This window comes from Festucalex cinctus, chromosome 12 (assembly GCF_051991245.1).
Source record: "Festucalex cinctus isolate MCC-2025b chromosome 12, RoL_Fcin_1.0, whole genome shotgun sequence".
Taxonomy (NCBI): Eukaryota; Metazoa; Chordata; class Actinopteri; order Syngnathiformes; family Syngnathidae; genus Festucalex; species Festucalex cinctus.
In genome coordinates, this window is record NC_135422.1 from 11,520,212 (window position 1) to 11,544,361 (window position 24,150).

The following is a 24,150-nucleotide window of genomic DNA, read 5'->3' on the forward strand; positions in this document are numbered from 1 at the left end:
AATTGCACAGCCTAGTTGCAGTGATCATTAATGCAATAATAATAAGATTATTTATTTTTGTTGGTTTTGTTTTATGGTTAAATCCCAAAAGTGGAGCTGCTAAATTTGACACCTCTCCCTCAAATAAAACCACCCGTCTGCACAATGTTGAGTATCAGCGCCTCCCCCCGGGGCAAACGTCCTGTTTGAACACTGGCATGCATGCAGGTGTTATGTTCGCCACACATCGCTGCAACTTTGCTCTTTTTGGAAGTTTTTCTTTCATGGCATCAGGTGATCCCTTGAGGTCATCGAGGTGAGACAAAAGAAGAAAATGAGGCGCCAATACGGAAGAGGCGTTTCACCTCCAAGGGACTGATTATAGAGGGGTGCCACATTCATCATTACTATATATTTTTTTTAACTACTGTATAAGTCGCTTCAGAGTGCAAGTTGCATTTTTTGGGGGGGAATTTATTTTTAAATGCTCATTTTGAAATGTTGCTGTTTAAATCTAGTCCTCTCTTTAATTTTGCTGTCAAACGATTACATTTTTAATCAGATTAATCTTAGAATTTTCGTTCATCATGATTAGTCACCTAATTTAAAAGGCTTTTTACCAACATTTTTTGCTCAGCAAATTTGAAGAGCAATATGTGTTAATTCTTTTTCTGCATGTAATGTTAAGGATGTCTTCTACATTTTTTGATCCACTTCACATTCTCATCCTCTTTTTCTAATCAGTTAATTACTTGCATGATTTAAAATGAAAAAAAAAAAAAAGACCCCAATATTTTGACTAGAACAAATATTCTATGTCATGTACGCAAACATTTTTTCAATGCTTTACGTTTATTGGTCAAACACAAGCTGTGCCACCTTTAATGCAACCATCTGCTGTCAAGCTAAAGGATCGTCTGCGGTCAAAATTAATAGTGTGATTAAGCTGCGTTAATACATAATTAATGCAATATTTTTTGTGATTAATCAATGAGTTGACACTTTAACTCATTCACTGCCAATGACAACTATAGACGTCAAAATTCAAGCAAACAGCCAGTGTTAATTATTTTTTTTTTTTAAAGAAAATTTAAAATTAAAATTTTAATATAAAAAAATAATAATTTAGTTTTAGTTATAGTCTTCTGACTAAATTTAATTAAAGCCTTAGTCATAACTCAGCCACCTGATTGTATCTTAGTTTTAATCCAATTTTAGTCAACAAAAATAAAGACCAATTTTAGTCGACTAAAATTGGCTTTTGGAGGCCGAGACCCAGTATGTGGCCTCAGTAAGACCAAGACCGATCACAAGAACGATCACAACGCCCGTGTTGTAGGGTAACAGGAATCCGTTCTACGCCCGATGGTAGCACGTAGCAATGAAATTGTTGTCATCGTTGTTATTCATAACGACAATGATTAATAACTATGGATGAAAACAATGAAGAACTAAAACTAAATTCAAATTTCTTGTCAAAATTTGCACTGGCTGTTTGCTTGGATTTTTGACGTCTATAGTCGTCATTGGCAGTGAATGAGTTAACTTTGACAGCATTAGTTTTTAAGATAGTGTGTCACTGAAACCAACACAACCATGTTGCTCATATTTTATACACAGAAAAACAAATTTTCATATATTTTTGTTCTTGGCCAGCTAGCATAGCAGCTAATACAGCTAGCAGCGCTCTCTCTCTCTCTCTCTCTCTCTCTCTGTCTCTAGGCCTATGTATTATTATTATTATTATTATTTTGATTTATTTATTTTTTATTTTTTAATAAGCCCGAGTATACAGACAGATTTTGATGAAACTGTTGTGCTCCGTGTAGGCTACCTATGCAAATAGTGCTGCCTGCGCATTCAGCTGCGTTTCCATGGTAACCACAAACACATCGTGACCGTGTAGCAAAAGAGATGTGAGAGGTGAGACCGGGCTTGGAAACTTGCAGTGCCACAAAAACATTCCCACGTGATGATTTGCGCTGGCTCCCTCCCCCTTTCTCCCTCTTCTTCCTCCTCCCTACAGTCTGTGTGGCGCACAATAGAGTGCGCACACACTTTCCTTTCAGCTCGATCGAGTTTACTTTTTGGACACTTTCACGCACTGCTCTCTGGCTTCCAATGGGAATTAATTGCGTGCGCGCAAGCTTTGCGTGGTTTCACAGAACGCAGTGATTTGAATCTTGTTACTCGTTATAGGGAAAACTTTTGAGCAAAAATGCCGGAGAGAATCAGCATTTCGGACTTTGTGGTTCTGACCAATGAGGATCTGTCGTCACCGGCCACGTCCACCTTTCAGGCCAAAATGAGCGACTGTCGGAGCACAGTGTCAGCGGTAGAGGAGGTGAGTGACCGAGGGAGGGAGGCGGGGAAGGAAAAGGTGTTTACCTGCGGCGTGAATAGTTTGACTTCCGTGCAATAGTCACCTTTAGACTGGCCTACTTATTGCCGGTCTTATTTATCTCAATTCTGATCTCATGTGCCAGAATGGGATTTTCCAGTGTTAAAAAAAAAAGAAAGGTGTACAGGTGTTACCAATCAGGTGTCGCTGTAGATTTAGTACTTTTCCCAAGACAAAATTGGCTTTGATGTTTAATAAACATTAGCTAGATTGTTTGAAGACCCAATTGTTGACGACAGTAAAGCCACTTGAAGTGTTCTTTAATGTTTACTAAAAAGAATGTTCAGTTGACAAAATTGCCTTTGATGTTTACAAACCTGTATCATAGGTTCATTGAAAATAAAACTGAGGTTTATCTATCTCTGTTCATGATCTTTGTTGTTCCTAATTATTATTATTATTTTTAAGTTGTGTGAGGACTGAAAGTACATTTTAATGAAAGCAACGTGTCTGTAATTGAAGACTTAAAAACTTGTCTTTGTAGATAAACAGTTACGTTTGGTTAATTAAAAACATAAAAGCCACAGCTTTTTGAAAGCGTTTCACTGTCTTTAATGTTGTCAGAAAGATTACTTTTATGATAATCGGGGACACAACACATTAAAGATATTTCACTGTCTTTGATGCGGAAGGTTTTTGGAGGACTCTAAATTGACTTCAGTGTTTGTGAAAATATTTTTTAGCATAATCAAACACTAAATAAACTAAGTGTTTAAAATTATGAAGACACATCTGATTCATTTTAGGGCAAATGAGAGTTCAAATATTCTTTAGGCAATTATGTCAGAGCTCTTCCCCTAAGTTGTCATAGGAATACAATATGGATGAGACATGTACGGTAATATTTATATTTAAGCTTCAGGGCCTGTTTTTTTCCCTGTGTTGTTAGTCTAAAAGCAGTCAATCCGAAGCTTCTCGAGTGAAGGAAGAGATGCAGGGAGGCTGCCGTGAACTTTGCCATAAAGCAAATAATCCGCACCGGTTAGTCCTTCCTGTCCTATCTTGTGCAAAATAAGGAGTAAACAGAAAGATTCTGGGACGTCACTGCAGTGCTGGTGATGTGTCAGCAAGAACATCACAGCAGATGTTATTGTGTGAACATGAAGTAATCTTTTTTTTTGCAAAACATATCAGTGCACAACACTTTTTATGGCCTTCAAAATAGCAGCTCAAGGGTGAATACTGTATGTTAAAGGCCCCGTCCGCCATATATATCTTGGGTATACTGTATTTAGTCTGGGACATGTTGATTAACGGTGAGAGGGTAACATGTGGACATGATTGTGGTTTGCAGGGTTTGGCAATTCCTTCCCTCTTCTCTCTCCCCCATGTGCACTCTGCAGCTTGCTTACTAACCTTACTACATGATGACAAAGGTTCTTCATTCCTATAAATATAACGTACGACTAGTGTCACTCATTTCCAGCAGCTGCTGTCAAAACGACGTTGTGGGAATGTTGAAATAGAATCTGTATCGTAAGTAAGTATAGTAAGTATGTCATCGTGCCCACAAAATTCAGACCACATAGAAGTCCTCATGCACATAGAGTACCTCAGTTAAAAAAAATGCTTGATGCATTTTTCTTCTGCTTCAGATTCTTGTTTATTTACGTGTACACTGTCAGGAAGAAGTTGTCAAGCCAACCGCAGGAACAATTGTTAATTAGGGATGTAAAGTTAACGGCAATATCGTGATATCACTATATCAAAACTGCCACAATATATCGTCGTTGTCATGTTACGTTATTAAAAGCATCACACCTGTTAAAAAAGTCGGGTTGATTTCCATTTGTGTAGTTCTAGCACCCCCTAGTCCCGAGTTTGTTAGTGCAGTTTAATTTTCACAAGGAATATTTTGGTCCTTCTATGTTTAAAATCCACATTAATGGTCAGTAAAGGGGCACAAAATATGCTTGTGAAACGAGTCAATATGTGGAGGAACTCAATGTGCGCTTGCATTAGCAAGTAAGTGCCTCAATATTAAGTGTTATTAGAGATTTTAGGTTTATATGCATTGCTGTAATGTACAAAAGCACAATATTGTGATTTTTTTTTTTTAGTATGAGCTCATTTTTTTTCAATATTGTGACCTTTTTTGTGTCGCCAACCTTCCCACAATATTGTGATAATTGTCGTATCGTGACCTTCATATCGTGATAATATCGTATCATGATGTTTGGATATCGTTACATCCCTATTGTTAATGCTACGCATGATAGCACACGCCGTTAACGGAGTGAGAAGGTCAACTTCAAAATAAACCGACGTCAACAACACAAATAATTTTTGTCTCGAAATCGTGTTCAATCAGAAAAAAAAAAAAAAAGATTAAAAAAAATTCATTTCGCTGACTTTGTATTGTTGTACGGCATCTGTTACCAGGTTTTAGCGGCGGCTCCAGCGTTAGCCGCTAGCCGCGCTAGTCGCTAGCAGCTCTCAAGTACTCCATATAGACTGGCAAGAGCTGTCGGATTACTTTTCAAGCTGTTAGCCTAAAACACACAAACTACAATTAATTTAGCTTTAGCACATGCTAGGGCTCACTTCAAAATGGTGATGATCTTTCTTACATCATAGAAATAACTAGACAATCCACAAAGACGGGAAAACTGCAGTAAGTAAGCTGACGCCCGAGTGAGTTACAGAGCGCCATGCCCTCATTAAGTGTGTCTGCCCACGTGTGTTTAACCAAACTATAAACACTGTACTGTTTGTTGCCACTGTGTTTATCCTCTGCCACCAACAGTCCCATATCCACACTCACTTTTTAATCACTTTCCCAATCACTGCGTCACATTTCACAGCATCCACTCAGCCTATTAATTAGTGGACCCACACTTGTTGTGATGAGCTGGGAATGAACTTGACCAAAAGTGAGCGAGGGCGCATTAAACGGCACCACCTAACAACACAGAGTCTCTGTTCCGTCTGAATTTCTGCCCCATTAAAGTTGTTTCTGGTGGAGTAGCGCCTCGTGTCTGGACCAGCGGAAAAGCGAGTCTGTGTGAGGTCGAGTAAAAAAGGTTGAAGCTTGCTTGTTTAGAAAAAAACAGAGACATTATCTTACACATTGGCTAGCTACGTGTCTAAGATACGGAATTAGAAGCATCGTGAACATGAGACTCAAGCAACTGTCCGATGTTACTATGCATCAACTTCTGTCTTGAAGGTAAAACTAAAATCAAATACAAAAACAACAGTCTCCAATGTTATATAGCACACATCCACATGAACAAAGTGTCTTTATTAAAGCTGAAATGGCGGGAAAGCGCCTGTTTGTGCAAGCAGTGTGATAGGGGCTTCCACCTGGGACCACGAGGAGTCTCCCCCAGGATGATCTGGAGGGACCCCCGGGCTATACCACAAAATTTGGACGCTGGACAAACACCCGAAATGGATGAATGGCTTGTTTACATTTTATTTTGAGTGTCAAGTTTCCCCAGAGGGCCTTTCAGAACATGATGTGAAGCAAGTTGAGACTTTGGAATAAATTAGGCAACCTTAGCTGACTCCTTGGTGTGTTTTCACATGCACTTTGGGAAGGAATGTTAATTACAATATCTATGTTGGACCTTGTATATTATAAAATTGACTAGGTGAGCCAGACAAGTGACAATAAGTAAGATGGAATCATTTGTAGTGATGTATGAAGGAAGATGACTGACATGCTTGCTCACAGGTTGTTGTTTTAGTTACATGCTGTGGGAACCTTTTGCATTACAATAGGTAAATCTGTGTAATATGAGCAGTATTTATTTAGCCACTGAATATTTGTATTTTATTTTACAATATATGTTTTTATTTATTGTTTGGTCTATATAAAATGCATATTATATAAATAGAGAAAAGTCCTCAAAAAGTTTGCATTAATGTAGTTTTTTTTTAAATATTAAAACATTGCATTGCATTATGTGATATTTGGGTCACATTGACCCATGTTAAGAAATAAACTAGTGTTGTTCTGATACCGTTTTTTGGCCCCCGATACCGATCCCGATACCCAGCTTTGCAGTATCGGCCGATTTTTTTTTTTCCCTCAAATGAAAACGCTGTCCTGCCATTGGTTCAGAGCATTCAAGGGCCAATAGGATATCTTATCGGCAAGACATAAGATGCATCCAAAATCCTATATTAGCGTTGGAATTAATGGTATCGGCATGTTACTTGTGAGTACTCACCGATACCGATACCACTGTTTTGATGCGCCTCTGCCGATACCAGTATCGGTATCGGAACAACACTAAAATAAACACAACAGAAGGACTACGGAAAAATACTGTGTCGGGACATATATCGTATTGGTATATAAAAACCTGTATCAGGATGTCATTTCCTTCCATATCGAACCTCTAAATCTGATATTGTGGCTGGGAAGTCAATTCCATCCGACCTATACTTCCTAAATGGGTTACCTCGAAGATGGCAATCTAATGTCCCATTTTTTGTTGTTTACAGTCCCTGGAAATGGATCACACGACTCTACAAAAGATGAAGAAGATGATCAAAGCCATCCACAACTCAGGACTCAGTGAGTTTCCTGCTCAAAGTCTGTCCTCCTCGCGTTTAATGTCGTCATGTTGTCGTGCGCTGGCCAGGCGTCGCCCGCCTGCCGTGTGTCATTTGTTGATGTTGACACTGCACTTATCATCTCTGCTGGGTTGAGTGTGAAGCAGAAAAGTTCATTCTTGACCTTAACTCGTGCAACAGGCTGTCTGACGCGCTTTGATTAGCAGGAGCGAGATAGGAAATGAAACGATTGACGTCATTTTGGGAAATTGTGGCAGATAGCCAATGTCAACACTGCATTACAAACTTATGACCCTTGCCAAGTATATAGTCATAATAATTGTCCATATGAAATTAGGTACAGTATTATCAAAATGGATGAGTAGCCTCCTGTTTGACATTAACAAAAGGATGATTCATCCTTTGAAATTTGGGTACAGATTCAAATAAAGTCGATTATTATACTCTCGTGTTATTTTGAAGTTCTAACTCTGCCCTCACCATTTTCTGCTACTGTTTAAAAACCCTCGCTTGAAAGTTTATGACATAATTTGAAACGAGCTACTTTCCATAATGAGTAGAGAGGGGCAAAGAAGTACCGCAGAGCTCAGCTTTGGCTCACTATTTGGCAAGCTGTTATTAATAATAACCCATTGATACCCTTAAACGGTATCTAAAGTTGCTGCTGCATGTTTGTGGGCTGTACAGTATGAATGAACGTGTTTACATGCATCAAGAGGCCAACGTGCTAACGATATGTGATTCCGTCAGCGCTGAGTAATTGCTTTGTGTGCGTGTGCGCATGCCATTGAGAAACATGTACCAGCTCCGAGGAAGTGCACGCTTGATGTTCCTCTAAACTTCCCATTCCAAACCAGAAGCGAGTGACTCAGTCATCGGCTGCCCAGAATTTAGGCAAGCATACAGCATAAATTGTAGGTGAAGGAGAGGACTGATCGTAAGCGCCCGCCTTCGACCATTATGTCGTTTCGCTCCTTTAATCACTCCCGATGGAGATCGTACATCAACACTATGAGTCACTTTGCCCCCCTCGACACCCCCCCATGTTCACTGACCTACAAGCCGTCTAGTGTATACACCATCTAGTATTCCCGTCCTGGTTGCAAAAACCTCAAAGTGTTGATGTGAAAGTGTGTCAAAAGATGAGCTGTAGAAATTCATTTTATGTGCAGATTGTGTGATAGTTTCACACATGTAGTCTGTTTTCAATGTTTACTTTAATACGAGGTGTATTTGAAACACATAATAGTTTGCAAGCTAAAACTTCAGTCATAAGTTTATTGTTAAATTAATACTTTTCATTTAAAAAATGAACTTTTTTTTTTTTTTTTTTTTTTTTTTTAACCTACATCTTACATAGATTGCGCATGTGTACTTAATAAAGGGGAAGTCAACCTTAAAAAATTCTTGACAATAAAATGTGACCTCACTCGTCTAAACATGACATTCTGATTAATATTACATTTGTGGAATATGAGTTAAACAGCAAAAATTCAGCCGTTTTTATCCATCTCAGGGGCCGGCCATTTTGCCACTTGCTGTCCACTGAAGATGACATCACAGTTGCTCAGGTAACGACCAATCACAGTTCACCTGTTTTCTGAAGCTGAGCTGTGATTGGTTGTTACCTGAGACCTGAGCAACTGTGATGTCATTTTTACTCGACATCAAGTGGCAAAATGGCCACCTTCTGATATTGATAAAAAAAAATGCTGAATTTTGCTCTTTAACTCATATTCCACTAATGCAATACTAACCAGAATACCGTATTTAGACCATCCATCCATCCATCCATCCATCTTCTTAACCGTGTGCTCCTCACAAGGGTGGCGGGGGGTGCTGGAGCCTATCCCAGCTGGCTTCGGGGAGTAGGCGGGGTACACCCTGAACTGGTTGCCAGCCAATCGCAGCGTATTTAGACTAGTGAGGTTACATATAACATACTACTGTCAAGAATTTTTTTTTGGGGGGGTGGGGTTGACTTGCCCTCTAATGTGTGTGACTAATATCTAAACTCACGATAGAATGAGGTTTGGTAAGATATTGCAACATGATAAAATGTCCGAATCTAATCGGCTCCAAAGCTCAAGAAGAAACTAACCCTCAATTACCACAAATCCCCCCCAACTTTAGGAAATCTTCAAAGCCATCCCGACATGTCCTTTTCCTGCACGTCGCATTTGTAGATCCCGTGCGACCGCTTTTTATTGCATTGACGTAACCAGAAAATGTAAGGAAGTTTCTCATGGCAGACATTCTCAAATATGTTGTGGTCTGATGACAAAATAGTTGTAATTCAATACAGACTCTTGATTTTCGCTTTAACAAGATTTTCACATCTGTGTCGCATTTAAGCGTTCGTCATTGTTTTTGTGGCGTTTTGTGTGTATGATTTTATGAGAAATTTGCGAGAAAACAAACTAATGAGGCAAAAAGCAGAGTCGGTTGTGTTGTGTCATAGGACGTCCAGGCCAAGCATACACTTTCCCTCTCTAAACATAGATCTCACACTCTGCGTTAACTCGAACAATACTTGTCAGAAAAATTGGAAACCAATTTGTTCGTGAACAAATCCACCTGGCTTTTTTCTTTTTCATTTCACTGTAGCTGTGACGAGCGCAGAGCAGCATAGAGTGGCATGGATCAGTGGTACAATAGTTATCTCCTAACCCAGAGGATGTGGGTTCGATCCCTGACCTTTGTGAGTGCCTTCAAGTGGAAGTAAACCATAAATGTTTCTTGACAAAATTATGTTATGTGTGACGTCATTAGTCTAACTAAACATGATATTCTGATTAATATTACATTTGTTGAAAATTAGTTCTGAAGCAAAATCCAGCCATTTGTATCCATCTCAGTGGGCGGCCATTTTGCCACTTGTTGTCAACTGAAGATAACATCAATTTTGCTCAGGGCTCAGGCAGTGACCAATCACAGCTCACCTGTTTTCTGAAGCTGAGCTTTGATTGGTTGTTACCTCAACTGTGATTGGTTGTTAACCAGTAAAATCCAGCCATTTTGATCCATCTCAGGGGCAGCCATTTTGACACTTGCTGTCGAGTGTGACATCATAGTTGCTCAGTTCTCAGGTAACAACCAATCACAGTTCACAAAACGGGTGAGCTGTGATTGGTCGCTGCCTGAACCCTTAGCAACATTGAGGTCATCTTCAGTCGACAGCAAGTGGCAAAATGGCTGCCCCCTGAGATGGATAAAAATGGCTGGATTTTGCTGCTTAACTCATATTCCACTAACACAATATAAACCAGACTAACATATTTAGATTAGTGGGGCTGCATAGAACATATTATTGCCCCCCAAAAAATTTGGGGGTTGACATTTAACAGACTTGACTTTGAATCTAACAGGTGTAAAAGCGCTGAAAAACCACACATGAAAAACCAAGGCTCACTTGTAACTCAACTCCTAAGTCGAAAGCAAAAACATTGTCAAATTTACCGTAAGACGTGTCTTAATTTTCACATATTTACCCGTAACAAATTCGTTTGAAAAATGATTCATCGTTGTCTCATCCGAGAAAAAAACAACTTTCACTTTCTCCCATATATCCAGTCCACTTCACTTCATTAAATCCAGACCCTTTTAAGCTGCTTTGTGTTCTACGGCGGGACAACTAATGGAACCCACATGCCGTCGACTGACGCCGTATTGGATCTTGCAGCTCACATGGAAGCCAAGGAGCAGTACACGGAGGTCCTGGAGAAGCTGGGCAACAGCCACCTGAGCCAGGACAACAACGAGGTCTCCACCGGCTTCCTCAACATGGCCGTGTTCACCCGAGAAGTCACGGCCCTTCTCAAGAATCTGGTGAGCGGTCTTCAACACGACTCCAACAAAGGGAAACGAGGTTATCTTGACACTAGGGAGAAGAAATGAATCATTTGGATAACCAGTTGGCGGGAGAGCTGCAGGTTGTAGGACAATAGAGCTGCTTGACTAACACAGTCATTAGTCCGTTGCTCAAATTAAAAGAGTGTGTATTTGTGTGCGCACTGAAGCCTCCCACTGATAGTTTCTATGGAGATTTTAATTAAGAACAGACCTCCATAAGTGATTCAACACACAGACGAGAGCACTCTGTCACCTACACTCCCTTGCTCATCTGTGTGAAATGAATGGAAATGTTTAAGCAAGTTTTTGTTTTTTTCCGATCATTCTCTTCTATTTCAACTTGGTAGCTAATAGAGCTGGGTATTGACGCCAACCACACGATACGATACGTATCACGATACAGGGGTCACGATACGATACGTATCGCGATACATATGTATCCCAATACTTGATTTTCAAGGCGATACGTATTCCGATATATTACATTAATCTACTTGCATATGTGCACCTAAAGGATGTTTGTTATGCTGACTGACAAAAATATTTTTGTTAGCAACCAAGCGGCATGCCTGGTTTAAATGTGCACGCACTGCAGAGCAAGGAGCAGCTTTCACAGACACACCAGGAAAATGTATTCATATGCATGAGCCGATATGAGCAAAAATATCAAAGTATTAAAATTACAGCTCTAAAATGTGCTTATTTGAAATATTTGGGGAAATAAGAACAGCATTATTTTTTCGTGTAACACATTCTATTTCGTTTTTAAACAAAATATACGAAAATTGTTACAGACATGTGCCATGTTAAGTTTAGAAGTATATTCTTCCTCTGTTTTCATTTTTCTTAGCAAGACACAGTGTCCAATCACTGGTGAGCTATTTTTGGATTAATTGAAGTCAATTAACTTCAAAGACGCTGCTGGTTTTTATTTTTTTAGGTACAATGCAAGCTGCAAAGTCAAACGTTAACTGCCTATTTAAAGATAACGAGCAATATTGATTCTGACACCTGCGTATCAATACGTGTATTGTAATGAGGCCCGCAACGATATATTGCCGTATCGATTTTTTTAGCACACCCCTAGTAGCTAAAGAATTCAGCTGAAGGACCCCCAAAAACATTCCCAATAGCATTTTGGGTTATACAACAGATTTTTTAAATTTAATGGCCTTGTTTATGACATTTCTTAGCTCTCCTGTCTTTTTTCTTACAAATAACCTCTTCTGAACTGCTTTGTAACACACACAGCGAGTTGAAAACCTGATATATTGTGCTTTTCTTGCACTCTTGACATGTTCCAGGTGCAGAACCTCAACAACATCATGGCCTTCCCTTTGGAAAATGTGCTGAAATCGGAGCTGCGCGACAGCAGATTGGTGCGTGAAAAGTTCCCTTGATAGTCTCCGAATGAACGTTAAACTCGATTTCAGTTAAATGAACTCTAATGGAACAAGAGCACTTGAGGAGGCTTCGGCGGGTTTTTCTTCCAAAATCAGTGAGTGATCTTAATAACCGAAAGAACGAATGTCAGAGTGAATACATAAGCAAAGCATAATACAACTTGATGGAACATGGTTAATGGCATTTTCCATATCGATGCCTTCTTAAAATAACTGACTAAGTAGATTTTTTGAACCATTTGTATCATGAGGAGAGGATTTAAGCATAAAAAAAAAATATTTTAAGAGGGTGATGAGTTGAGTTTGCATAATTTCTGTCAGAAGTGAATCAATAATAATGTTCATAATACAATAATAAAACTTGTGGTCCTGTAAAAACTTTTTTTTTGTTTTTTTTATTTTGGCCTATGATTTTTTTTTTCCTTCCAACGATCAGCCATTTTAAAATATAGTGGTTACTTCATTTTAGTATAATCTTTCTTCTCAAGTTTTGCGTTAACAATGGAAAGCTTAACAGTATGATGTTTAAATGAATAATATGATGCTGATTATTATCAAGTTAAATATTTAGTTCATTTTAATGGGAATATTGTTAAGTATTATTTTCCACAGTGGGTTAAATTATTATTTTTTAAATAGATTTTTAAAATTTAAATTATGTACCTAATTTTTAATAGTACTATTTTTATAAAATAACTAACAATAAAAATTAATGCACTACCTTCCAAAATAGGTTGTTAGATTATCTGTTAAATGTTCTATTTTCCTTAAAAAAAAACAAAAAACAATTTAACAAAAAATACTAACTTATTTCAGAAGATAATTTCTGTATTATTTAAAAAAAAAAATACTCAAATTTGACAAAATCATAATTGTATGAGAATAAATGATGACAAATTCTGACCTAAAAATAATCATAAATGAAAATGACATCAGGGGGTGGTGCTGAGTCTTGTCCTTGGAAGGATGGTTAGAAACATATACACACGCACACGTTTGTAAAGATATTTTCCCAATGGTAATCATTCAGTCAGAAAATCTAAACCCAGACCAGCAAAAGACATCCATGTCCTCAACAAACCTTTGCGCGTATTTCCCCATTGTCGCCTATAAATAAAATTATAAAGCAGTTTATAAAGACGAATGGAAAAAAACAATGTTCCAAGCAGATATAACCTGCTTATTGTTTGACTGTATGTAAGCGTCACCATGGTAATAGACGAGCAAAAGCGTGACCTCAGTCACTGTATATTAATCACACAGCGGATGGTGGCTGGTGGAAGCCGGTTTAGCCAGATAGCAGAAAAGTTAAGTGTCAGTTGAACTACAATGACACTCTGTACAGTATGTTTAAAAATTATTATTATTATTATTCTCATGTGTTTTCCTCAGGAGCTGAAGAAACAGATGGAGAGGAGCTGGAAGGAGTACGACTTAAAAATGTAACTACTGTAATACGCCAGGTCCCTTCCTTCTTTACTTTGACCCCCCTCCATGAACATTAAATTCACATTTTATTGATGAACTCATCTACATTAGAGCAAAACTGGAGAAAGAGCGCAAGGAGAAGAGCAGGCAGCTGATCCGGACGGAGGGATCGGACGGAGGGGAGGACATGGAGAGGGAGAGGCGGACCTTCCAGCTGCAGATGTGCGAAGTGAGTCGCCAGCACAAACAACACCTTGCACATACCTGAAGTGCTCTTTACCCACATCCTCATGGGTGGTCTTCTTTTCTTCTAAGCTTCCAAATGAGGCTTCCAACTTGTTTTATGGGAAAAATATGTGGTTGGGGGAGGAGGCCGGAGGGAGTACGGTTGTGTTCCGGTTGGATGCGTTATTGTCGTCCATTCAGAAGAGCGTTTTGCTGTTTTATGATTCAACTGAATGCTGAGGGATTTCTTGCACAATGCACAGTTGGATCTGAGTATGCAGTATGTCGTATGTCAAAATCTTAAAGGGATACTTTACTCATTGAGATATTTTCAACAACAAAAAGTTAATATTTTGTCCAGAATGAATTCAGTAACTTCATTATTTTTCATGTACCATTAATACTTTTAAATACTAATTTTTCCAGTTGCTGTCAACTGACGATGACATCACCTTTGCTAACAACCAATCATGGCTCAGTTTGCTGACCAAATCCAGAAAACAGGTCAGCCATGATTGGTCGTTTCCTACTTCCTCAGCACAGGTGATGTCATCTTCGGTCCACAGCAAATGGAAAAACATAGTTTTTTAAAGTTATTAGTTGGACAAGAAAAATAATGAAGTTATCAAATTCTTTCTGGATAAAATATTAAATTTTTACTGCTGAAAATGGCTTAATGAGTCAAGTGTTCCTTTAAAAAGACCAGCAATGGATGCTAAAAAAAAGCCCCGAAATGAGCTGAAGAATTCCAAAGAAAATATAATCCATTATTTAAAAACTAAAAAAAAAAGTAGTAATTATCATAATTATAATAATTTTCCGCTTCAAAAAACATGAAGTTAACTTTTTGTGGTAAATAGCCGGACATTAAAATGCTTTGGAAGAACTTTTTTTTTTTTTCAAAACTCCCAAAATTCTTAAAAAGAAAAAACAATGCTAATAAAAGATGACGATTTTTTAATGTTTTTTTTTTCAAAACCCCAAATTCTTTAAAAAAAAACTAAAAAAAAACCCCAAAACAAAAAAAAAAAAAAACAACAACAAAAAAAAGATAAAAATTCAAAATGTTTTTCAGGAAAAAAAATCTTAAAAACAAATACAGTAAATAAAAAAAGAAAAAAGAAAAGAAAAAGAAATTCACGAACTACCAACGAATTATTCCAGAATTTAATTTCTGTCCTCCACCTTCTATTCGTGATTGACAGCGGTTGTGGATGTGAGGAGGCGGGTCAAGTGGAAAGTGGAATTTCCACTTCTTGCGAGCTGCTCCACCCGACTACTGCTGTCTGTGTGTGCCTGTTGTCTTTCACAAACACTCACAATGACGTCATTGCTTGCGCGTACATTCGCTTTATATGCACAAGGTCGTCAGATTTCTGTGATTTGTGATGTAATCAAAGTGAAATTCTAAGTCAAAATATCAAATATTTGCAGTACCTTTTGAAGATCCAGGAGCTGAAGGTCCGTCAAGGCCCGGATCTCCTCCAGAGCCTCATAAAGTTCTTCCAAGCCCAGCTCAGGTCAGCCATTTTCTCTGCCTTGTGTACTTTCCATGTATCGACTGGGTGTCACATAAGATGATGGGGCTGGAGGAACAACTCATCTTGTGTTCTTCTTGGCATGAAAAAGTGACATTCAAAAATTCTTTTTTTGCTGTTGGTTAACCGTTTTGCCAATTGGAAGCTTCCCAGCGGTTTGAAGTGGACTGCTTGAGCGTGTGATTTTGTTTGGATTGAAGTGACACCATGACTCAGCCTTTCTTCTTCCTTTTTTTTCCCCCCTCCTCTGCTCTCAGTTTTTTTCAGGACGGACTGAAAGCTGCAGAGAATCTTGCTCCCTTTGTGGAGAAACTGGCGTCTTCGGTTCACACGGTAATAAACAGTCGCTTTGTGCATGCCCCCTTTTTTTTTCTTTTTTTTTTTAACCCTGTGAAGTGCTGTGAAAGAAGTGAATTGAGGATTGTAGCATTGACTAGCATAGAGACGTTGTTAGCACTACCTGATTGGACGCCAAGTGCTATGATATATTTCATTATAACATAAGTGACATCAGTCACTCGTAAGTATATGAGACGATTACCGGTTTGACGGTTTAGCCTGGTTTTAAAAAGTAAAAGTTCAAGAACTGATAATACTGTTTGTCATCGGTAAGGGTTAGGGGAGTACTAAGCAGGGTAGAATATGATTGGCTGCTTGCAGAGTTGAGTAAACGAGCCGCCTCTTCAAGTTAATTGCCTACAATTAACCCCCCCCCCCCCCCTTTTCAGTAAGCAGAGAAAGGAGGGGTGAGTGGTTACACACGGAGAAGGAGGATGGGGGGCTGAGCAAGACGATGATGGCACACTGATATTTACTAAAAAGAATTAAAACCGAAGAAGAATGTTAACATTTATTTATTTATTTATTTATTTATTTATTTATTTATTTACTTACTTTATTACGTACTTAGAATTTATTTATGATTTACTCAGAAGAGTTTAAAAAGGTTAGTATTTATGTATTTACTTAAGTACTTAACTCTTTCACTGCCATTGACGGAAAAAGACGTCAAATGATGCATTTTTTTTGCTGGTCTGGCAATGAATGTCTTAATTAAAATTAATTAATTAATTAATTAATTAAATATTCTGTGTAGGCTCCAGCATCCCCGCGACCCTGGTGAAGAAAAGCGGTTAAGAAAATGGATGGATGGATGGATGGATGGATGGATAATAATCTGTGTTTTAAAAAATAAAAAACAAAAAAATGAAAAATCCAAAACTATTATAACCCTGGTTAGGGTGGAGCTAAGTTTAGGTTTGTTAGTGGATATGACAGTGAGTCTTTGTGACATTAACACACCCACCTCTGGTGCATATTTTTCAAATTTACTAATCTGATAGCTATTTATTTTTAAGGGTAATACTGTAAGAAAATTTTCAACTGTTTTGGGATCAGTTTGTTCTTTTCTTATGGCTGAAACTAGTAATTATAGGGGCCGATCATATAATGGATGGATGCATTTTTTATAGGGGGTATGTCAACCACTCTGTCTTTTGCAATGTTAATAAAGGCTTGCATGAGCATTCACGCAATATGAACCACATTCTCTTTTAGAATCTCAACCGTTTCGAACTGTTTCCACTGTTTCTTTTCCGCACCAAGCCAAAACTTTTCCTCTGCAAGTTATTGGAAGACATCTTTCCACTGTTAGCACGCGGTAAAAACCAAAGCTTCCGTCACACTTTCCCTCGAAACTCTCCCGACTCGTTCCGCTCTGCTCAGACCTGCCCTTGCGAGATGGATGGATAAAAAAAAAAAAAAAAAAGCAAAAACGTTGAGGGTTACGTGTTATTCTGGTTTTTCACAGGCAGCGGAACGTGTCTTCGCTCAGACTCGTCATCGCCCGTTTAGATAACAGCGCGTCAGTCGTCAGCATCTTCCTGGGGAAACGTGCTGATGTCTTTCAGTTGAATGGAATCGTGTTGTTGCTTGTGTTTTGGGGAAAGAAAAGGCGAGACCTCTGAGGGCGGTTCTGAGTATGGTCTGCGTAACTGGGACTTGGACTCAAAGCTCTTAAGTCCTGAACTGCCTCCCCTCACTCGCAATGAGGAAATAAATTATTATTATTATTATTATTATTATTATATAGTATTCATTGTTTTTCCAGTAGAGTAATCCTGCCGTGAATAGCAAACAAAACAAAATCGAAATCCTGAATCCTTGCTTTTGAGATATTCCATCATTATGATTTGATTTGATTTGATCTTTATTTATCTCGAACAAATACACACAAAAATAAACAAAAAAAAGGTCATCCAAAGTGTTTGGTTCGAGAAGGGGCAGAAGGAAGCCAAAGCTTATCTTGTCCTACCCTCTCCTTACAAATCATTAACAACTTGTTTCACTAATTATTAATTATTAATTCTTATGTCTTTAAACAAAAGTGATGTTGATGTGTGGTCAGGTCAGCTCCAGCATCCGTTTCGTTGGCTTCTCCGTGAAAGTTATAGAAAAAAAATCTAGGTCATCTATTAATTAAAGTCTCCGATTCACCTACTTCGATTTGATGATGATTTCTGGTACTTATGATTTTGTGGTAGGTACGGCTGGACCAGGATGAGGAAGTCAAACAGCTCACTCAACTGAGGGATTCTCTTCGATTGCTCCTGCAAGTGGACGGCAAAGAGGTAAATCTTGAAACAGAGCAACACATTCCTCAGCATAAATTAGGAACTGTTTCGAGACTTTTGCATCAAGACTTTTAGGCCATCGTGAAGTTTCTTTGTCATTATTCTTGTGCGAAATAAATTGCCATTTTAAGAGCGTTCCCATACTCAAAATGTACTGAACAAAATATGCTTTCTTATCAAATCAAATCAAATCAAAACAAACTTTATTTATATGGCACCTTTCATACATTCAAATGCAACTCAAAGTGCTGAACAATTAAAACATCCATAATACAACAAAAAGAAAAAGCCATCCCTCCCGCCCATATCCCCATGATCGTACCCACAGACACACATGCAAACCACAACATGGCGGGGCACAGAAGAACCCTGTGAGGAAAGGCACCCAGGAGGGGTTCATCCAAACTGAGAGGGATGACGGCCAACCACCACAGGGAGGAATGCCATCCCAGAGACCGCCGGCCCACAGTGACCGTGGCCCTCTCCAAACAGACTGAAGCGGGCCAAGGGGCCCCCCTGGGACTACTGCCCGCCCACAGGAGAAGAACAGCCGCCCCTCTCAGTGTGGAGGCTCCCCCATGAGAAAACACTGGATCTAATAACTTAGTAACTACCAAATAAAAACATTTAAACACTAAAACAAAACAGTTAAACACTATAATAAATAAATAAATAAATAAATAAATAAATAAATAAAAATATATATATATATATATATATAATTCTCATTAAGTGTTATATTTGGTGATCGTTGTGGCCATTACTTCCCAATATTGGCTGGGTTGCAAAAATAAAAATTCAGCCCTGAAGCCAGTTTTCCCTCAGAAACATAAAATTTGATGCACATGTCTATCATGAGTTGACTCATAAAAAAAAAAGTCTCAAAAAAGCCATCCCAGAAAAGATGCAGGAAGTGCATAATTTTGGTTTAAAGTGGCCATTTTAGACACATTTTCATGTGTCCTAAAGTAAACTTGCCCAACAGATTGCTTCATAATTTAAACCACTAACTTGAATTTGAGTTTTTGTTATTGTTTGTGAACAAAGCATGGCAGAGCAGTTTGTTTTGCAATTAAAAAAAAAAAAAAAAAAGAAAATTGGTTGTGTATGATGAATGTATTTCTTGTGTCAGGAATACCTAAACAGGAAGAACTCGGGCAACGGCTACAGCATCCACCAGCCGCAGGGCAACAAGCAGTACGGGACGGAGAAGTCGGGTTTCTTGCTCAAGAAGAGTGACGGGTGAGTGAAAGATCATCACCCCGTGTGAATTCGGTCTCCTGCTGAGTCGCTGTTAGGGCACACAGATGAATGCATGGAACAAGAAGGGGGAGGTTGTGGTCGTCGTGACGATGGGGGAGGGTAAGGAGGGTCTCATACTTGCCCCCCTCCAGCTGCTTTCCATTATCCTGACATGAAGATTCAAACAGGGGCCCCTCCTTCTAACTTTTTTGAGGCTAAGTGGTTTTGTTGAGTGGACCCAGCTTTTAGACAAACATATGAAACACGCACACACACATACAGACCATGTGTACGAGGGGTTCCCCATGTGTATGGTCAAGATTTGAAAGATGAGCTTTAAAAGGGCTTGTCAGAAATGCTCCTCATCGCCCTTTTTTCTCCAACAGGATTAGAAAAGTGTGGCAGAAGAGGAAATGTGGAGTCAAATTTGGCTGCCTAACCATCTCTCACAGCACGGTAACGACTACAAATAAAATCCAGTGCAACACAACCACAACATTCTTGTTTTACTGCAGCACACAATAATTGTAATGTCAAATAATTAAAAAAAAAAAAAAAAAAAAGTATACACTATAATATGTATCTATATGAGTCTGTGTGCATGTGTTTTCAGATCAACCGACCACCAGCCAAGCTCAACCTCCTGACCTGCCAGGTGCGACCCAACCCGGAGGACCGCAAAGCCTTTGACCTGGTTACTCGTGAGTTTTATCTTTGACCCTTAACCCTGACTTCCTTGGAATTCTTGACAAGAATAGTTTTCATGGTTGTTCCTACGAGAAAGTGTATTAACAAATAAGAAATTAACTTACTTCATACTAATTTTTCTAATAATTTTTATAGTTAAAAAATATCTCAGTAATATATAAGATGTTTTATATTGTATTTAATAAGTTAAGGCAAAGTAGGAGTACATTTTATAATATAAAGTTATTATTATTTTTATATTTTGATTTTGTGCTCATATTTTCTGACATTCTGCGCCATTTATATTAATATTAACTATCTTATTTTATTAATTTATTTGATTATTTTTATTTTAGATTTTTTGTAGATATATCTACTTTATTAAATGCTGATTTTTTATTTATTTATTTATTTATTTTTTAGCATACCATCTTTTAGAAAGTGAAGGTGAAGGTGAAGTGAGCTGTTTTTTTTCGTTATACTGTCCTATTAATCTTAAGTTTGACATTGTTGCTACTTTCACTTTCACTTGTCAGGACGTAGCTCAACTTTTTCAGTTAAACTATCCAACCGTCATCTTCGGAATCAACATGTTTCTCATTACCATTGCTTGTTTTCAACAGATAACCGCACATACCATTTCCAGACAGAAGACGAGCAGGAATGTGTGATGTAAGAATGAGATTTTGCATTCACGTTAGTCTCCTTATCTCTTCCTCACTCTGCTGCAGGTCACTGCATGTCATGCTCGGTTCGTTTTCAGCTTGGGTGTGTGCTTAAAAGTCGAGCGTATGAACAATGCGGGGGGGGAAAATGGTGAACTGAAAGCCACATTTTTGGCCTGATATAAAAATATAAAGCAGTACGGGTGTACCTAATAAAGTGCACCCAGGGTGTCATCAGCTCCGTACAACAATGACTGGTAACTAAAGGATATTGAAAAGGAAAGAAACATGTTATTAATAGGATCACTTTTGTCCAGATGGTCTTGGGTGGGAATTCCCTCTGCGCTGACAATGCAAGAAAGCTTTGTGTGTTTTCATGTGGAAGTGGGAAATGGTGCATGATGAGTTTCAGGACATTGTGTAACTGCATAATTTGTTTCACGTTTTATGGCGGGTAATCAAAATTTGATGCCCTGCGCCACCACCATGCACTGTGTAAAAATAATAAATACAATAAAATCTCTTACTATGTACTGATGATACACCTGCCTAAATCTTCAAAATTTTCCATGGGGCTTTGCTACTGTGTGCTTAGGCTGTCAATAATTGACATGGTCTTGCCTGTGTGCGTGTTGGTCAGCTGGGTGTCGGTGCTGCAGAACAGCAAGGAGGAGGCCCTGAACACAGCACTGGGAGGAGATCAGCTCCACCTCCAGGACAGCGGCCTGCAGGAGCTTTCCAGAGCTATCATCGGCGAACTTCGTCACATGCCCGGCAACGAGGCCTGCGCCGACTGCGGCGCTCCAGGTCACAAGATTTACATTTGAACGATTGAACTTTTTTATTGCGGTACAAAAACAACAAACAAAAAAACTGAAAAATCTTCTGAAATATATTCCATAGTTGACATCATGTTCATCATCTTTAGACAGCAAACTAGATTTTGTTTTGACTCAATTGCTGAGGTCGTATTTATTTAATGTAACATGAGTATTTACTAGTGCTGTCAAAGTTAAAGCGTTAACTAATTAATTAATCACAAAAAAAATTATCGCATTAATCATTGTATTACCACAGATTAATCACACTATTAATTTTGACCGCAGATGATCCTTTTTAGCCGACAGTGGATGGTTACATTAAAGGTCGCTGTTGGAGTTTGAGCAATAAAGCATTTAATAAATGTTTACATATGTCGTAGGTCATTTTTTCCCCATTTTAAATTATGCAAATAATTAAGTGATTAGAAAAAGCAGGATGAGCGTGTGCAGTGGATATACATTTTTGAAGACGTCCTCAAAACATTCAAATTAACACAGCGGGCAAAATATGTTGGGGGGAAAAAAAGCTTTTTTAAGTCAGTGATTAATCATGATTAATCAAAATTCTAAGATGTGATTAATCTGATTAAAAACATTTAATCGTTTGACAGCTCTAGTATTTACCCTTCATTTCATTATAGACCCAACATGGCTGTCGACTAATCTCGGCATCCTGACCTGCATCGAATGTTCGGGGATTCACAGAGAACTGGGTGTGCACTACTCCAGGATCCAGTCGCTGACCCTGGACCTGCTCAGCACCTCTGAATTACTGGTACCAAATAACACAGTCACTTGAATTAATCCAGAGTCAAAAATAGAATGCGAGGTCACATGTAATAGAAATAAACAGAACGACTCGGAGAAATGAAGCCAGCATGCTCAATCCTGTGCGGGTTCATATGCATGCAGAGTATACAGAACATGTCACATGAATATGCTCACCATGCGCAATGGAAATAAACAGTTTGACTAGGAAATAATCCACAGTCAAAAAAAATTCACGGCACGCTTGGTTGCATGTTCACGTGTACTATGATTATGCCATCGTTCCTTGCACAACATAAATAAACAGAATGACTGGCAATGCCATATCGGAAAATTTAATCAATCACGTTCTCTTGCCACAATAGAAATAAATAAATACAACTTAAAGTAACCCACAGTTATTAAATTAAAAAAAAAAAAAAAAAAGTCCCAGGCATGCTCAGTCACGCACGGGCTTATGCGCTATTATCCTGTTTGCAATTATTCATGAGAACTACCACCTTTCACAAGACTCAACCGATTCTATTTATAGAACACTTAAAAAAAAAATCAGCTGAAGAAAAATGAGGTACATAAATTTAACATAATTGAAAAACAAAACAATTAAATACGGGCTAAAATATCGTGCTGTAAGGAAGCCCATAAGTGTCATAATTCAATAAATAAAAATGCTAGTTTGAAATAAAAACCCTTTTGATAAATAACAGACAATTATCTAATATGGCCATTAAATTGTAAAATGAGGTATTATTATGAAAAGTGTTCATACTATTCTTTAATATGTAACACATATTTTATTATGACTAAATATTTCATAATGATTATTTAACAATGTCATACTTTTTATAAAATAACATTTCATTTATTTTCCAAGATTTTATAAGATAAGAAAACGTTTTTTACAAAGTTATTTTTTATCTTCTAATGTCCTTTTCCACAATGGACTTTTTATTTCATAATGGCGTTTTTCTGCGGAATAACGTGGTCTTGTCCAAGCATTTTTGTTAAAGAATAGTATGAAAAAAATATATATATAAAAAAAAATAAATAAATAGTATGAACACAATTGATGATAATAATGATAATACCTAATTTTAAAATTGAATGATGACACTTTTGGGCTTCCATAGTGCTGTGTTGAACACCAAGGAATTCAAATAATCAATTTTTATTACACCGCTAACTGTTTATGTTATAATGTATGCAATTGTTTGTCTTGTAATGATAACGACCGCATGGCTCAATCGAACAACAAAACAAAACAATTAGAAATATAAATAAATCCACAGTATAATATTTAAGCATTGTTTTTTTTTTGTGTAATGTGGCAGCTGGCCGTCAGCATTGGCAACACAAGATTCAATGACATCATGGAGGCGGGGCTTCCAAATGACGCCGTCAAACCTTTGCCACAGAGTGACATGTGAGTCTCAATTCTTCTTAAAAACCATCTCACATCTTCACTCTAATTTGAAGCTGCTCTTCCAGGAATGCCCGAAAGGAGTACATTGTAGCCAAGTACGCCGAGCGGCGCTACGTCCTGCGCAGGGAGGCGCCGGAACCCGGCCAGCTGTACGACGCCGTCAAGAGTCGGGACCTGACGTCTCTGCTGCAGCTCTTTGCCGAAGGGGCGGACCTCTCCAAACCGCTTTCGGCGACCGACGGACAGGTGAGGACCTTTGACGTCATAGCGAATCACGTGAGCGACCGAATTGGAACAGCAGAGGAATCTCGTGATGGTAAAGTCAGTTCAACAAAACATCTTATTATTGAGCTTTCGGCCTGATTGTCACTTTGTTAGTCAGTCTTCATTGGAGAAAAGCACGACACTGATGACGTGTGTGCACTCGTGTTTGTACTGGTTGGACGTGGTTTGTTATTTCAGCTTTGAGGCCGGATCTGGCGTCTCTGGAGACGGAATGAGACAAGCCGGTTGAATTACACGCATGCATCATGCTCGCTCCCGCTTTTGTTTTTCTTT

The 24,150-nt window shown here is 38.4% G+C and overlaps 1 protein-coding gene across 3 annotated transcripts in view; it reads left to right on the plus strand.

Moving 5' to 3' along the window:
* The first annotated feature begins 1,955 nt into the window (after positions 1–1,955).
* Positions 1,956–24,150, plus strand: part of asap3 (ArfGAP with SH3 domain, ankyrin repeat and PH domain 3) — a 29,532-nt gene continuing 7,337 nt past the window's right edge. For 2 of the 3 annotated variants that reach the window (XM_077538788.1, XM_077538786.1), the window contains exons 1-17: positions 1,956–2,323; positions 6,836–6,908; positions 10,590–10,735; positions 12,064–12,138; positions 13,555–13,604; positions 13,702–13,819; positions 15,250–15,335; positions 15,611–15,686; positions 17,897–17,983; positions 19,119–19,228; positions 19,615–19,684; positions 19,842–19,929; positions 20,539–20,587; positions 21,221–21,387; positions 22,043–22,176; positions 23,501–23,592; positions 23,646–23,838. In XM_077538788.1, the coding sequence (XP_077394914.1) occupies positions 2,198–2,323; positions 6,836–6,908; positions 10,590–10,735; positions 12,064–12,138; positions 13,555–13,604; positions 13,702–13,819; positions 15,250–15,335; positions 15,611–15,686; positions 17,897–17,983; positions 19,119–19,228; positions 19,615–19,684; positions 19,842–19,929; positions 20,539–20,587; positions 21,221–21,387; positions 22,043–22,176; positions 23,501–23,592; positions 23,646–23,838 (1,740 nt within the window). In that variant the 5' untranslated portion in view covers positions 1,956–2,197. The remainder of the gene's footprint in view (positions 2,324–6,835; positions 6,909–10,589; positions 10,736–12,063; positions 12,139–13,554; positions 13,605–13,701; positions 13,820–15,249; positions 15,336–15,610; positions 15,687–17,896; positions 17,984–19,118; positions 19,229–19,614; positions 19,685–19,841; positions 19,930–20,538; positions 20,588–21,220; positions 21,388–22,042; positions 22,177–23,500; positions 23,593–23,645; positions 23,839–24,150) is intronic. The other variant, XM_077538787.1, reaches the window with a different exon arrangement.